Source organism: Andrographis paniculata, unplaced genomic scaffold, assembly GCF_009805555.1.
Source record: "Andrographis paniculata isolate CXL003 unplaced genomic scaffold, ASM980555v1 Contig11END, whole genome shotgun sequence".
Classification (NCBI taxonomy): domain Eukaryota; kingdom Viridiplantae; phylum Streptophyta; class Magnoliopsida; order Lamiales; family Acanthaceae; genus Andrographis; species Andrographis paniculata.
The window spans coordinates 914,728-932,518 of NW_026137391.1; the positions used below are offsets into that span (position 1 = coordinate 914,728).

General features: G+C 28.1%; 2 protein-coding genes across 2 annotated transcripts; one reads left to right on the top strand and one right to left on the bottom strand.

The window, feature by feature from the left end:
• The first annotated feature begins 3,734 nt into the window (after positions 1-3,734).
• On the top strand, positions 3,735-8,503 carry LOC127251223 (amine oxidase [copper-containing] alpha 3, peroxisomal-like). Its single transcript, XM_051274834.1, has 6 exons — positions 3,735-4,531; positions 5,052-5,439; positions 5,846-5,953; positions 6,788-6,863; positions 6,978-7,440; positions 8,117-8,503. Exons 1-6 carry the CDS (start codon positions 3,735-3,737, stop codon positions 8,316-8,318), a joined length of 2,034 nt encoding a protein of 677 aa, XP_051130791.1. The 3' UTR covers positions 8,319-8,503.
• A 5,124-nt stretch (positions 8,504-13,627) lies between these two features.
• Positions 13,628-14,771, bottom strand: LOC127247561 (probable membrane-associated kinase regulator 1). The gene has a single exon (XM_051269466.1). It carries the CDS (start codon positions 14,664-14,666, stop codon positions 13,764-13,766), a length of 903 nt encoding a protein of 300 aa, XP_051125423.1. The 5' UTR covers positions 14,667-14,771; the 3' UTR covers positions 13,628-13,763.
• Positions 14,772-17,791: the final 3,020 nt, after the last annotated feature.

Sequence of the window (17,791 nt, forward strand, 5' to 3'; positions counted from 1 at the left end):
GTTAGTTTATATTAATCATAAATAGATAAATATTTAATTTTTTTTTTTACAAAATAAAATATTTATATTGTATATATTTTAGTGAAATAATAATATCATAATTTACTATCATTAATTTATTAAACTATATTTTCTTAAATATCATGTCACCTAAATATAATCATTTATTTTTTTATCGTAAATTTTAGTATATTAATATTTTATTAGTAATAGTGCAATAGAATAGAAGTTAATTTACTAAGTAAATAAAACAAATATATTAAGGGTGTGTTCATTTAACACATTTTACAAAAAGTTATATTATTCATCAAATTTTTTCCCTAAAAAATAGTATAAAATCAAATACCAATTTCTATTTTTTATTACACTAAAAATTAATTTTACATTAAAAATATCACATCAACACTTATTTATATCATATCATATAATTTTCCAATTCAAAAATTTTACTGTTTTAAATCCAAAATCAAATCCAAACTCCAAACAAATGCACCTTAAGAGTTAATAGAATAAAATAACAATCTGAATACATTGAAAGTAAAGAGAGAATAATATTTTGCAAGAAAAAAAATATATATTTAATTTAATATATCTATTTTAAATATTATTAATAGACAATATCAAAAATTCTAAAAATAAATGTATGTAAAAAAAATAAATCATTGGTGTAAAATCTTGTCACAGTGGAATAAAAATCCATTATGATGTTAAGATCTTGTGTGGAACACCAAATCAAAAATTGATGTTAAAAGAACAAATCAATTAGTCAACAAAATTAATCCCAACAAAATGTCCCTATCTAGAAATAAAAAATAATATTTTCTCCGGTTAATATCAAACCCAAACAGCTGTAATTTGTGGACAATAATAGATATATATATAAAAAAAAAAAATTATTTTCTATTTGTTTGGTTATATTTGGACAATATTTCGATGTATTTAGAAGTAAAAATATTTAATGGTAGTAATTATTTAATGTAAATAAGTATTTGTATAATATTTTAAATTTAAAAATTATATATTAGATTCAATGAAAAATAAATATACATTATAATGTTTTAATAAAAAAAAAACTAAATTATTGTAAATAAATAATATAAATAAGGAATGAAAATAATACAAATTCAACCACAGTTTGAGCCTTGAGGGATATATACTCATTACATACCCAGTTTAAAGATATATATTTATATTGGCTTTTGTTATTATTATTATTATTATTATTATTATTATTATTTATTATCATTTTCTTTCATTTATTTTATAGTGCACTTTAATAAATGTAAATATTTTAGTTAAAGCATACATTATTATCGGCGTGAATCAACTGCTGTCCGCCCAAGTCAACATAGTGCTGATTTAATCGCATGCAATAGAATGACCATTATATATTTCAATATATTTATAATACAATATTATATTATATTATAACTCAACATATATTATCTTAACCCACAATAAGTTGAGATATATATATAAATATATGTTGGCCACTCATATCGTATATGATAATCCGGTTAAATCAGCACAACACAGAATTTGCAGCCTATTATTATATATTTGTTGAGTGCATTTACTTTATGATTTTCTAAATATTTAAAAAAAAAAAAAAAAAAAAAAAAGTCGAGAAGATTGCATATTAAAAATATTGAAAAAATATAGAACGGTATTATATCCATACAAATAAAATATGAACTAATTTTATTTTTTTTTTAATAATGGGTTTTGAGTGAGCATCCTTCACTCTTTTGTACAGTCACTTCTAAAGGCACATATATATATATATAAAACCCGTGATCAATCTAACAAAGCAATATTGGAGAAAATAAATGAAAGAAAAAAAAAAAGATTAAAATCCAAATGAAGAAACCCCTTAAATAATTCGATAACAAACAACACATGAAACAAATCAACATTTTCTACTCATTGCTTTTGGTAAATGGCAACAATTTCTTTCGAACAATGTGTTAGCATGAAATACAAATGTTGGACCAAAAATATATTCGACGACAATTCAATACTTGGACAAACGTTCGACATCATTTTATGCGCATTTCATTCAATTATTCATCTCCACTCTTATTGTTATTTCTACATCCTTGTCCCTACGGTACTTTTAACTCATAATACAACGACGTACATGGAAAATCAACTCTAATTTTAGCGCACATGTGTATAGAAGATGAATAAAGTATGTATTTGAGATGGGAAATGAGTCGATAAGAACTTCTCATTTAATTTAGATATTTTGGCGTTGAGAAAATAATAATAATAATAAAAATTGTGACATGTGTTTTAATTCAATGACCTTTTAGAAGATAAATATAGTATATTTGTGAGATGGGAAATGAGTTGATAACAACTTATTATTTAATTTAGAATTTTGGTATTGAGAAATAAATTGACATATGTTTCAATTCAGCGCCTTTATCCGCTCCCATTCATCGATCCAACCACACATGTCGAGAAATTAAAAAACCATATATGAATTAGATATGGTGGGGGTAGTGAGTTTGGCATCATTTTTGTAACGAAGTTTTTTTTTGTTCCTAAATCTACTTTTTTCGTTACTAATAAAATTATAGACAGAATTGAGGATGGTATTACGTCAGCTATGTGAATTTTAAGGACAAAATTCTGTTACAAATATACTATTTTTTTTTATAGTGATAAGTTGGATTCACCCGCGACTTTTCTTGCTATATGTTCGTTCAAGCCTACATTTATCGTTGCATTAATCATATCGAATGCAATTATTGTAATAGAAAACTCGAGGAAATTATATTGTTTTGTTTACGTGGAGTTTAGTTTTGGATTTTGAGATGAATAATAGTTTATATGTAATGTTTTACAAGATAAAATAATAAACTGAAACGAATTACTTCAAGTAAACATAAGTTTTATTTTATATCTATATACTTAATTATCAATTTGTCTTGTTATTATGCACATTCATATTTTAGTTATGTAAGTCACAAAATTGTAAATTTTAATCATTCGATTAGGGTTTGTCTTTTATTGAAAATATTATATCTAATATCTATTTTTCATTAGAAAAGTTATATTCAAACATATGTTTATTTAATTTTATTTATTTATCAAAATAACTCAAAAACATAAAAAATTGTCATGTAGTGATGATAATAATATCGTAGGGTCTGTCATATATATATATATATATATATATACAATGCATTATTTTAAAATTCAGCATAACCTCACGCTAAAAATCCTTCTCCTACTTAAATACAATAGTATAAGACCTCGTGTTAATTTTAATGTAAGTAAATATGAGCCATAATTTCTCCTGAATTTTAACTTAAAATGGGGGTTTTTTTGGTCAGCCAATTATTATTATATTTTCTTTTATTTTAAAATCAAGCTTAAATACACTCCCCTTCATATAAAAGTTTCGGGAAAAAAAAAATAATAATAGTAAAAAGATAAATATTTTGTGTGATAAAATAAATATTTGATATAATATTTTTTAAGAAAATTACTATTAAATAAATAGTATCGGAATTTACAACAATGTGTATATAAATCCTTGTTTCTTCCCTGAATTAAACATCATATTATAAATGGTGTATTTGTATTTAATAATAGTTAGAAACATAATAATTTATAAGAAATTGTAAGACTGTATAATATAAAAATTTCAAAAAACACAATAACAAAAACAACATAACAAAAAATAGCCTAAATTATATTCTCACATCTATATAAGATGGCAAATGTTTGGAAACACAATGACTACACTAATAATGAAATTCCCTAAAACCTTTGCTACATTATTCTTCACTTTCTTGTTATTTCTTGTCAAAATTCATGGATCCAATCATCCACTTGATCCTCTCACCCCATTTGAACTAAATCAAGTCCAAACCCTAGTGAAAAAATCCCACAAAAATGCAACTTTTCACTATGTAGGATTGGAAGAGCCAAACAAACAAGAGATCCTTACATGGATGTCCCAAACTCACTCGAAAAACTCGGCGCCGAGCAATCGTAAAGCCTATGTGGTCGTGCGCGCCAAGTCCAAGAGCCATGAAATCATCGTAGATTTGTCGAAAAACTCAATTTTATCCGATGAAGTTTACACCGGAAATGGCTTCCCAATGCTCAACAACGAGGAGCAAACCATCGCTAGTAAGTTGCCGCATAAGTACGCGCCATTCCAAGCATCGATTGCGAAAAGAGGGTTAAATTTGAGTGAAGTTTTGTGTGAGGTTTTCACCATGGGATGGTATGGAGAGAAGAGTGATACAAGGAAGGTTAGTGTCCTGTGCTATTACGTCGATGGTGCCGTAAACTTCTACATGAGGCCTATAGAGGGCATCATGGCCATTGCCGATCTTGATAAAATGAAGATCGTGGATTATCGTGATCGCGCCGTGGTTCCTATCCCGAATGCGAAGGGCACCGACTATAGGGAGTCCGAACAAAACCCTCCTTTCGATACTCGGGTTAAGGGTATGACAATATCCCAACCCGATGGACCTAGCTTCGCGCTCGATGGTAACCGAGTGAGGTAATAATATTTTGATTGATAGTTTTTTTAAAAAAGAAAAATACTCGACTGAACTATTTCATCTAAAAGTTTAAGCTACTATAGATATTTGTCATGCTTGATGGTAACCGAGTGGTCCTATTTTGATTCCTAACTTTACCAAAATTTACTCGACTTGTACCTAGTGACGGAATCAACTTTCGATCTGGGGGAGGGGAATGCTGATTTATTTTTACCAATTAGACAACTTTTCTTCTATTTTCTTTGACTCATTAGCAACATGTTAAAAAATATATATATGGGACAAAATAGAATGATCGACTTAAAATTGGGTGAGAGGGAAAATTTAACATAATCATATAATTTTTTTATATTTTACACAAAAAAAAAAAAAAAAATTTAGGGGTTGGGGGTTGGGGGTTGGGGGTAAGTTATTGACTTTCTTCGTTCATTTCATCTAAAAGTTTAAGTTATCGTAGATGTTTGTGGTGTGTATTTATATTTTTGGAAACTTAAAAGTGTTTTTTTGGTTTACAACTAGGTGGGCTAATTGGGATTTCCATATAGCTTTCGACATGAGGGTCGGTCCCGTGATATCGTTGGTGTCGATCTACGATCATGAGAAGGATAAGTACCGTAGTGTTTTGTATAGAGGATATGTATCGGAAATGTTTGTGCCGTACCAAGACATGTCTGAGGAGTGGTACTTTCGAACATTCCTTGACGCCGGGGAGTTTGGTTTCGGCATTGCGGCAATGCCACTCCAACCCTTAACAGATTGTCCCAAGAATGCTGTTTTCATTGACGGTTATTACACCACGCGAGATGGAACTATTGCAAAAACACCGAATGTTCTTTGTATATTTGAACGATATGCCGGAGATATAATGTGGCGCCACAGTGAATCTCAGCTTCCGGAAGAACTAACGGTGAGTTAACTTCAGCTCAAAAGTCGTCTGGTTTTGGTCTCGCACTATATTCATCATGATCAAATTAAATATTTCATTCGAATCGTCACAGTAAATATTATTTTAATTCAAAATTTAATATTTATTAGAGTGAAATTCAAATTTACACCCTAAAGAAACACATTCCACTATAAGAAAATAGTATTATTTTTGTAAAAAAGTTTTTTCGTTCCTAAATTCATATTTTTTGTTACTAATAATATTATAGACGAAATCAGGGATGGAATTTCTTTAGTTAGCTACGTGAACTTTTGACACGGAATTATATTACAAATATACTATTTTTTTTTTTGTAATGTTGGACGTGTTTAGGACAAGAATTGTGGGACTAATTTATGTATTTGTTATGGCTAATGTGTTGTTGTAGGAGGTCAGACCAGATATTACACTTGTTGTAAGAATGGTATCCACTGTGGCTAATTACGACTACATTATTGACTGGGAATTCAAGCAGAGTGGTGCCATCAAAGTCACAGTAAGATTTAATTCTTCACAAACACACAACATATTTATTTAAATTAATAATTTGGGAAAATGATGAGTGTTTGTTTGTGTTTTTCGATCTTTTGAATTGCGAGTTTGAACATTTCTAATGAAAACATATATACTATTTAGATATGAATGGGAAAAATAAGTTTTCACAATAACGTGTTTTAAAATAATAAATATTAGATATAATATTTAGATGTGAATGAGAAATAAGTTTTAGATATAATAAGTTTCAAATAAATCAATAATATTCAGTCATTCTAATAAAAATAAAATAGTTTTTATTTAATTATATGCAGTGAGAAAATTATAATTATCAGTGATAATTTTTTCTTTACTACAGCAACAAAATCATAAAGTTCATGAAATGGTTTATAATATTTATCAATAATAATTTTATAAAAATAGATAACACCAAATACTTTAACTTTATTATTTTCAATTTTTCTTTTAAATTCCAAAACTTACAAACCTCTCATATGAATGGGGAGTCCAAATATCTTATATTTAATGAAATTAAAATGATAATATAAATCAATTATGGAATTAAAGATATTTCTATTTATACATATTTGTAGAAGTTTTGACAGTATTCATCAATATTAATTTTTTAAAAAAGTAAAATACATCACACAAAATACTCAATAAATGTTTCTAAAATTTTTTAAGAACTTAAATCTCTATGGGTGTGTTTCTTTGTGGCTTTGGATATTTGAATGCTAAAAAGTTGAATTTGAAAAGTTGTATGATGTGATATAAAATGGATTTGTAGTATATCGAGATAAGTTTTTCTGATAAATAATGCAAGTTTCCCTTGTAGACTAGTTTATCAGGAATGCTCGGGGCGAAAGCATCGGTGTATACTCACAAGGATCAAATAGAAGATGAAGTATATGGTGCGCGAATATTATCGATAATCCTAACATTACATTCTACGTCGAAAAAAAAAAAATCGAAAAAGAACAAATCCTAACTCCCTCATTCAAAAAAAAAAAAAATCATCATCATAGGTACACTGGTGGCGCAAAATTTGATCGGGGCACGCCACGACCATTTCCTCACATTTTATCTCGACCTAGACATAGACGGTGTGGCCAATTCGCTCGTGAAAAATGAGCTTCAAACGGTGCGCGTGGTGGACGAGACCTCGCCAAGAAAGAGTTACTGGAAGGTTAATAAAGAAGTGGCTAAGACAGAGTCGGAAGGCAAGGTTCAACTAGCCTCGGGGGCGACTGAGATCATAGTGATAAACCCTAACAAGAAGACCAAAATAGGTAACGATATCGGCTACCACTTGGTGCCCGGGCCCATAGTCGGGCCCTTGTTGTGGAAATATGATCACCAACAAATCCGCGGCGCGTTTAGTAACTATAACTTGTGGACAACACCATATAGCAAGGCGCAAAAATGGGCCGGAGGTGCATTTGTCGAACAAGGTCATGGAACCGATACTTTGGCCCAATGGACCCTAAGGTACACATATGTACATATATGTAAATGCATCTTACTTAGTGTCGCAATCGTAGTTTTAATTCAACGTCAAATCCACATCAGCTAACAAAAGTTATTACATTTTGATACATATATATATATAGTTTATAATAAATACGTGCTCTTATCTGCCACACATGATTCAACTAGTTTTGTTGTTAGGTTCAATCAGAGGTTTAATTTAGATATCTTATTTAGTCAACATTCTAATAGGCTTAATAAAAATGTGACTTCTTATAGAGGTTACAGTATTTTTATCTGCCATACATGATTCAACTAATGTTATTAGGTTTGATCGGAGATTTACTTTAGATATTTTTTTTTAATTTGTTGACACGTATTGTATCTTACTCGTCAATATTCTAATAAGTTTAGTTAAAATGCAACATTCTTATAGAAGTTACAGTGCTCTTATCTACTACACATTATTCGACTAGTGCTATTAGATTTGATCGAAGGTCTACTTTAGATATTTTTTTCAATTTTTCTGACATGTATTGTATCTTACTCGTCAATATTCTAATGGATTTAATTAAAATGTGACATTCTTATAGAGGTTACAGTTATCTTAACTATCACACATGATTCGACTAGCACTGGTGTTTGGTTTGATCGAGGGTTTACTTTAGATATTTATTTTCGATCTGTGGACGTGTAGGGATAGGGAGATCGAGGAGAAGGACATAGTGGTGTGGTACACAATGGGTTTTCATCACGTGCCAGTGCAAGAAGACTATCCAATAATGCCCACAGTGAGTATCGACTTCCAGCTGAGGCCTGCAAATTTCTTCGAATACAATCCTGTCCTTAAAGTCAAGTCTGCTAAACCACTCATCAAATGGTCCAACTGCTCTGCGTGACCATCTCAAATTTATCATTTTAATCTAATAATAATAATTCAAGATCATATGTATTGTATGTTTTCTTGAATATATATATATATAGATATATATATAACACTCTTCTTCTGAGTGCTATTTACTTATTGCTTGAGCTTTGTTTATTTGTACTTCATTCGTCTTGTAATAATAGATACATTTTGCTATTTAAATATTAACAGATAGATAGTAAACACATTTTTTTTAAATTAAATAGATAATCATCGAAATAAAAGAGACTAAAAGCGGCCAAAGTTGGTACGAAAATGAACTTGTGACCTCGACTGTCTTAACTTGCTTAGTGTAATTTGCACTCGAAGAATAACAGTGTTTTTGGTTTCATATAATAATAATAATAATAATAATAATAATAGTAACATATATGTGTAAATTAAATAATATTAATATACTGATTTAAGTTAATTATATGTTTATTAAGGACTGTTGTAGGATAGATGTTTAATAATAAAAATTAATAATTTAATATTAGGGATTGACAACGAGATGGGTCCGAAATGAATTTTTCAGGCTTTGGGATCCGTCCTTCTAAAAAATTTTGGGTTCCAGGACCGTCCAGGCCAACCTGCCAAATCCGCCTTTATTTCAAAAAAAAATTAATAAAATATAATTTATTTTAACAATCTAATACTTAAAATAATAATAATAATAATAATAATAATAATAATAATAATAATAATAATAAGTGTTACAAATGCTAAAAATTTATAGTCTCAAAAATAAGAATAATCAAATGTTGGCGGTGGTCGACAATAATAGGCGGAGGGGGCCACGGATGAGGCGACTGCAGTAGTCCCGATTGTAAAGAGAATTGAGCTAAAAAAAACATCAAAACATATTTGATTTAGAAATTAAATTTTTGTTTTATGTTTAAAAATTTTTAAATAATAGTATAATTATATTATATAAATATATATTATTTCTAATAATTATTAATGTATCCAGATTCGGGTCCGAGGTGGGGCAGGGTTTCGATAGAACCCGCAATCCATCTCGAAGTATAGTTTTTTAGACTCTGAATCTGCCTCAAATGTCATCAATCACAATTAAAGATGTATTTCTTTTGCATTAAATTTTCAAATTTTACTATTTAGATTTCGTCTTTTCGAAAAAATATATACAATTGTTCCTCTTGTGAGAGATTCAATCAAACATTATTTTAATATATATATATATTTTTCAGTTAATTCGAATTTAAATTATTAATTGAATGTATTTTTAGATTCTATTTTGTTGTAAATAAAGCAAATATTTAAAATTCAATTAATTGAACATTTTAGGCTGTCTTTTCTAATTTTCTTCCCATGTTTCCAAATAAATTAATATAATACACACATTTATTATTGGTATATTTTCTAAACAATTTTATATACAATAAAATAAAAATCTTTCTAACACTCTCATAAAACAAACATAAGTTAGTGATTCTCAATTTCAAATATTTGATTAATTTAATTAGAATATCAAATTTTCAAATTTTTACAAATAATCTAATAATATCCAGCCCTATAGTAACCATAAAACGCCAAAACTAGGCCCATTTAATATTGGATCTATTAAAAATGGGTTGAACTATATGTTATTATATATACATATAAATTTTTTATGACCACGGTTCCACGATATCAAAATAAATAAATAAATAAATAATAATAATAATAATAATAATAATGTATTCGAAAAACATTTTTATTTAAAACCACATCTAAAATTTAGTTGTTATTAAATACTCTAATTTTATTACTTCAATTTTAAGGTTCAGGCTCCACCACTTGAGCTATATATATATTGATGACGTGAAAATTCGTAACTGTTAACTTTCGAGTGCATTCTGAATAAATATTCAGTCAAATCTAATAATTTGTAAACTAAATTTGGCAAAACAAGTCAAACTAAACGAACTATATGTGACATATATGACTTGAAGGTGTCGGGACAATATATATATATATGACCTCGGCCGACTATATATATATGTGACGTAGAAATCCGCAACCGCTAACCGAAAATGTACACGGGGAAACCCTCAGCCAAATATATATATATATATGTATGTGTGTGTATGATATGTACGTTGAAGCTTAAGGTGGTCCTTTGCAAAATCAAGTGAGGCTGGACGTTGGCATGACACTAAGCCAAATAATTAATTACAATAAGTTTTGTGTAATAATATATATATTTATATACATGTGTGTGTGCTTTCCAATTCATGCCTATTTGGTTATTAATCATTGTAGGATGTGAGTTACAAAATTAACTAAGTGTCTTCAATCATGAATTTCTTGCACTCTAAGCACACATACAAACAAGAATTAAAATTCATCTTCTATTAAAAATAAAAATAAAAATAAAAATAAATAAATAAATAAATAAAATTCATGTACATAATGTAACGAGTGGCTAAGTTAATACAATGTGGTATATTGACTTATGAATTGTCACTCACTGCCAGAAAATTGAACTATGATTGCGGGAAAAAAAATAAAATAAAATAAAAATACAATTTTAATATAAATTAGTGACTTTTTAATGAAAAAAAAAAAAAATCAGTTTTAAGTTATTATGTTCGGCATGAGGAAAAACAAAATGTATGATACAATTTTAATATAAATTAGTGACTTTTTAATAAAAAGAAATCAGTTTTTAAGTTATTATGTTCTGCATGAGGAAAAAAAAATGTATGATACAATGTTAAATTAAAATATCATGGCACGACTCGAATGAAGAAATTAAATTTTAAAAATCTAATTTGTTGACACTACTAGAAAAAATGTTGATAATTGCGAAAATTTGTCGCAAATTTTAATCCGTGACAATTAAAAGTCACGGAAAGTAATTTCATGATAAATTTATGTCACAACTTTTTGTTTTGACTAGTCCGTAAGTAATATTTGCAGAAAAAGCTACAAACAACTTTCTGTGACTATTTAAAATAACGGCTTATGTAACGAAAATATTCAAAATATTTCTATTCCGTGTCTTTTGACTATTTCATCACAAAAATTGTCACGAAATTTTTTATTGACTATTTTAAGTTGCAGCAAAAATAATCAAAATATTTTCAACATTTTAAATTATTACAGAAATTGTCATAATATAATTTTCATGACTTTTTAAAATTAAATGTCACAGCATAAGTAACGAAAACAACTATAAAATTTTCTTATTATTGTTCGTAGTTATTCAAAGTAATAACAAAATAATAAAATTATTTTCAATATCTTTATTCAATATCGTTCGTAGCTATTCAGTTTTTTGTTAAAAATTCTCGATGATTTTGACTATGTTTTGATGGTATAATTTTTCATATGATTATATACTCTTATTTTTATCTTGAAAATGATCATTTATGAATATTTCATTTTAAAATTTAGGAATCAAATTAATGTCATATGATATAACGTATGGAACCATATGACATAATAAAGTTTCATAGATATATGTTATATATATTCAATTAAAATTAAAATTAAAAATTTTCACACACATATATATATATATATATGTGAGGAATTATATGATAAGACTTGTCTACCCTACATCATGTGGATATAAACCTCTTCTTCATCACAACTTGACCTATAGGGTGTGTACATACATCTTTTTTAGTCTCTATTCTTTTATATATATATATATTTATATATACATTATAATTTCCTATAAAAATAATATTTATATTCATATGATATCAAATACTTATTTTTTATTAGATAAAATTTAGACATGAAAAAACACAATTAAGCATACCAATAATGATTTCCTCTCATCAATAGGTCACTTGCCCCATGAAACGAAACGTATATATCTGTACATAGACGGATCTACATAGAGGCTAGGGGGCAACTGAATCCCCAGCCCCCAAAATTTTTTTATCTATTAATTTAAAAAATAATAAAATTATGTTTTTTTTTTTTTTATTGATTTGCTTCCCTAATTTTTAATTTATAGTGTAGAAAATAATAAAAATTTTGCTCATTTATTGATCTATACTTTTAACCTTTAAAATTTATCTTTTTTTTTAGTAAAAAATATTAAATTTTACATAGTTTTGTTCAATTTTCTTCTAAAACATTTAATTTTTTTAATTTTTTTTTCTTTTTTTTACCCGATTGTGCTAGGAGAAATCGAAAAATACAACATTAAATCGATAAAAAAAAAAAAATCAATATATTGTCTCCCCCCCCCCCCCAGCGTGTGTGTGTATATATATATAGTTCAAATAAAAAGAAAAAATTTGATTGGGAAGAAAAGCTAATGGATTCATTTAGGGTTTGTTCATTCATATATATATATATATATATATAAGTATATTTTACTATTCAAACATTTAATTTTGGTTTACAAAAAAATATTTATTTTTCACACAAAATATCACAACTAATTGCTATTTTAGCTTAGAAATAGCAAAACTTGAAATACAAATAAAACATGGCATATAATTTTTATTTTTTATTTTTTATTTGTTGATTTAAAATTGATTTAAAATGGAATGTTGATTTGAGTTTTCGTTTAATTAATATTTTGATGTGATGTTTTGTTTATAAAAAATAATATATTTTTATTAAAAATTGTGTAGAATAAATAGTAGTAGTTATTTGATTTTGGATAAAAAAATAATTAATATTAATATATGTTATGTAACATATATTTTGGATTAAAAAAAAAACTTTGAAACGTAATATAAAATATAAAAATTATAAATTCGATTTAGTATAATTTTAAAAGAAAAAATAATTCATAGATTGTAAAAACTGTCAAAAACCTACAAGCAAACACATTTATATTTAATTTTAATATATAAAATAGGGTCGTGTATGGTCCCAGTCAATCATCTTGAAACTAAAATTGATAAATTTTTCATTTAAATGAGATCAAAATTGATACAAAAATTTTAATGGAACCAATATTTATAATAATGATATTGAATTGGACAAAAATAATTTTTGCTGTAATAATAATACTAATAATTTTTATATAAAATATTCAAATATTTTTTTAAAAGAAAAATTACTCGAAAACATAAACGAATGCCCCATATTTGCACATGTACTAACGATAGTTTGATATGTACTTGTCTTTTACAAGTGTTCGTATGTCCAGTCACCTCAATTCAAGATTCGTCTCCAAACTGCACATTAAATTAAATAAATAATCTTGAAAATTGAAATTACAATAAACACATGCAAGATTCTTACGCAACCCCAAAATTAAATAAATAAAATTCAAATCAATACTAAACCAGAAAATAACTAAGCCCAGATTCATAAACAACGTCGAAGAAATTGCTGATCTCAGTTAATAATTATTTTACATAAATCCAGAAAAACCACAATTTAAAAACAAAAAACAGAAAGCCAAAATTAAATTAGAATATTAATTTTAGTTTTAATTTTAATTTCAATTTCGTCTTCAACTGATCTTGTTCTTGAGCAATGAGTTCTTACAATGTGCAATGGCTCCCTGAATCGCATTCTGCAGCTCTTCCATGGAAGACGAGTCCGAATTCGGCCCACCAGCCCGACCCATTTGCCCCTGCCCCTGCCCCTGCCCGAACCCGTACCCGGTTCGGGTTGGGGATGACATCATCGACGACGGGCAGCTCGAATTGCAGCTTCTCCGTCTTCGAGGGTACCAAAGATTCCCTGAGAACGATAACGGAATATTCGAAGAATCTTTCTGGTGGCTGTTAATTGAAGGCGGCGGCGGTGGCGCCGGAGGCCGGGAAGCTTTGGCCGGCGGCGGAGGGTGCTTCTGAGAGAGCCTTTCGTAGAAAGGCTTCACCTTTTTCAAGTACTTCCGGATGACTTCCTTCGCGGTTGTGCTGACCCGTCTCACGGCGGCGCCTCCGCCGGAGCCGCCGCCGGTCTCCTTGTTGCGGAAGACGGCGGAGAATTTTGATAGAGAGAAGTATTTTGAGGGTTTTCTTACGGCGGCGCCGGTGAGGCGTTTGAATTCGTCGTCGGCGACGGAGCTGGGGCGGGAGGAGTCGCAGAGATCGGCGGCGGAGGAGGAGGAGGAGGAGGAGGCGGTGGAGTCGCGGGAGGCGGTGGTGGTGGTGTCGGAGGAGGAGGAGGTGGAGGCGGAGGAGAGGAGGAGAGTCCGTACCATGGAGAGGCGGGAGGAGAGGTGGAGGGGGAGGAGCTGCCCCTTGTAGAAGAGCTCGTCGGCGGGGCAGAGGGCGGCGGAGGATTTTCGCGGCGAGATGGAAATGGTGAATTCGAAATCGGAGGAGGAGGAGGAGTGGGTGGGGGAGGAGGGGAGGGTCTGGGACATGGCGGAGGTGCGGTGGCGCTTTTGAGATGGGCGGCCCATTGCGGTGGTCCGGTGGCGGCGCCGGCGAGCTACATAGGCGGCGGCGGGCGGCGGATCTGGGGGAGGTGGTTTTAATTGGGGTTTGGGGAATAGGTGAGGACTGGGAGAGCTTAAATAAAATAGTTTATAATTTTATGTCGGTTGTGTAAATTTAATTTTCGTAATAAATTCTTGACTAACCCTAGGCATTGATATTTTTTTATAAATTTGGATTTTTTATTTAAATTATGTGTTTTAAAAATAAATAAATAAAATAGCATTGGTAAACACATGGAATAATTAATTTTGTTCAAAGTTTCAAGAGTCTTGAGCTTACTAGCTAGTCCTAAGCATATTGCACTATTACACATAATATATACTATCACCGTCCCCCGACAATTTATTAATTTTTTTTTATTTTTGTTCATTTCATAACAAAATATTTATTTTTTTAATAATGATATTTTCTACTAACATTAAATATCTTTACAACTTACAAGTAGTGTTACACAGATATCATTACATTTGTATCACATAATACTAATAAAATTATTTTAGCTTTATATACTGCATCCCAATATAATATTAATAATCATAAAACTCTGTGTAAAAAGCAAACAGATAAATAGATAAGGGACGAATAAAGTATATAGTTTGTTTGGTTCTACTTTGAAATTAATTTGATATGAATCGTTGATTTGAATTTTTATTTAAATAATATTTTAATATTATATTTTATAAGAAGAAAAACAATACTGACATATATGGTATTATCTCAGTCCGGAAGGACCACATTTATTTTTTGTGTATTAATATTTAAATATTAATTATTATATTGAGACCGAATACAAATCAAGAGAAATTGGTAAAAATATTTTTATTAGTATCTTATAATACTAACAGAAGAACATTTGTATTAAAAATTATACAAATATAATAATATTTTTAATGTTAAATACAATTATGTAAAAGGTAAATATAACCCTTAGAATCGAATATAAATTATTGTCACATAATATTAATTAATATGTTATATTATATTATATTCATATATATTTAAAAAGAGTATTGTATACATTATAAATGATATATGTATATATATATATTAATTTATATCATGTCTACAAAAATTAAATAAAATTTAATAAGTAGCATAGATGCAGCTGTGATATTTATATAAAGACGAATAAAATAAAATAATATATATATGTTCGGTTTGAATATAAATAATAATTATAAATTAATTAGACAAAAATTATAAGGCAGTGGAAATCAAAATAGAACATTGGAGACTTGTATTATTAGAAAATAATTAGATCAGAAATTCCAAGACAAATTTAGTTAAGTTGTCACATCTTGCTCGGTAGAAAATAAAATAATTAATTTCAATATATATACACATTTCAAATATTACGTGAATGATAAGTCCATTTGATATTTAAAAAATAATAATAATTTATTTTTATTAACAATATAATTGATTAAATAGTACAATTTTTAATTGATATGAAAAATAATTTTTTTTTATTTTTAAAAAAGAGATTCATTTATAATTTTTATTTGTATATTTACTTTAGATAGATATATTTTTCACATTTAATTTTTTTATAAAATAAAGAGTTCCAATTATTCATCTGTCTCACTTATCATTTCTACATTGTCTTTTATGTCGGTTAACATCTCATGTTTTTTTTTTTCAAATAATTACACACTTTAATCTCATTTTATTTTTTTATTTTTAATTAAATTAATTAGTTATGATAAGTTTAATCTATAATTATTTATATTATATGATAATTATTTTTACTAATTTATTTTTAATTATCTACTAATTATATTTATTTTAAATTCTAATGTCTACAGTAATTCAGACATACAATATAAAATGGAGGGAGTACTATTTAAAAAAATGTACTATCAAAAATAAACTTCGCAAATAAAAGGAAGTTTAATATTCCCCTCCGTCCCAATACAATAGTTTTGTTTACTATTTTTGTCCGTCACAACACAATAGTCTTATTTCCATAAATAATAATGTCACTGTAAAACTACCCTTACTCTTTCATTATTATTATACAATTGTCACTACCTTTTACACTAATACACTCACAAGAGCAAAAAAAATTTTTTACCTATATATTTTACTCAGTATCAATATAATATTAATATTCCTTGAATCTCATGTTCAACACAACTAAGACTATAGTTCCGAGACGGAGAGAGTATAATTTTTTTTTTATATATATAATGATATTTATATTGAATAATTTATTAAAATGTAATGTTATAATTATTTAAACACACATGTTTAATTTATTTTAAATAAATATATATTATATTATAAATCAAATATATATATATATATATATAGATCAATATCTCATCCATTCCAACTTTCTACTAACAACCAAACACACCATAGCTGGAATGGGGAGGTCGGTCACGTGGACGGCGCGTGACGGAAGGACGCCGTATTACAGTCGATCCTCAAATCTAAAACTCAACTCTTGATCTTCTGTACGGTCACGTGCTCCGCTTAGCTGTCACGTGCCGTCTACGTGAAATATGGTAGTGGACCATATAACAATATACTATATATATAATTATAAATATATCTCGTCATAAACATAAAAAATAAAAATAAAAAATAAAATTATAAATATATTCACACAAGCTTCTATTCAATTTTCAGGACCGTTGATTGATTCCCACGTCACGACAAAAACCCAAACTATTATTACATTAAATCCAACATCTATTTATTTATTTATTTATTACAACTAGTGACTATCTCGAAGCAGTGTCACGTGCTGCCATGCAAATTAAATTAATTTTTTTTTAAATTTAATTAAACCCTAAAAACTAAAATTAATTAAACACAGCTAATGTACTTTATATCTAAGTCAACATTGTCACAAATCATTTATTAAATACTTCCTCTCCGGGTTTTTGTGTTATTATATTTTAATATTAAAAATATTTTTATATTTGTATATTTTTATTAATAATTTTTTTTTTTAATTTTTTTTAATTTGTACTACGTTTTGATATAATAATTAATATTAAAAAATTAACTCGCAAAAAATAAATGAGACCTTTAAAACCGGACGAAGTTAGTAGAAATAGATATATTCATAATTCATCTA

Coding starts and splice junctions, on each gene's coding strand:
- LOC127251223 (XM_051274834.1), top strand. CDS start 3,735: ATGTTTGGAAACACAATGACTACACTAATAATGAAATTCCCTAAAACC. Junction 4,532..5,051: donor CTCGATGGTAACCGAGTGAG/GTAATAATATTT, acceptor GTTTACAACTAG/GTGGGCTAATTGGGATTTCC. Junction 5,954..6,787: donor GTGGTGCCATCAAAGTCACA/GTAAGATTTAAT, acceptor TTTCCCTTGTAG/ACTAGTTTATCAGGAATGCT.
- LOC127247561 (XM_051269466.1), bottom strand. CDS start 14,666: ATGGGCCGCCCATCTCAAAAGCGCCACCGCACCTCCGCCATGTCCCAG.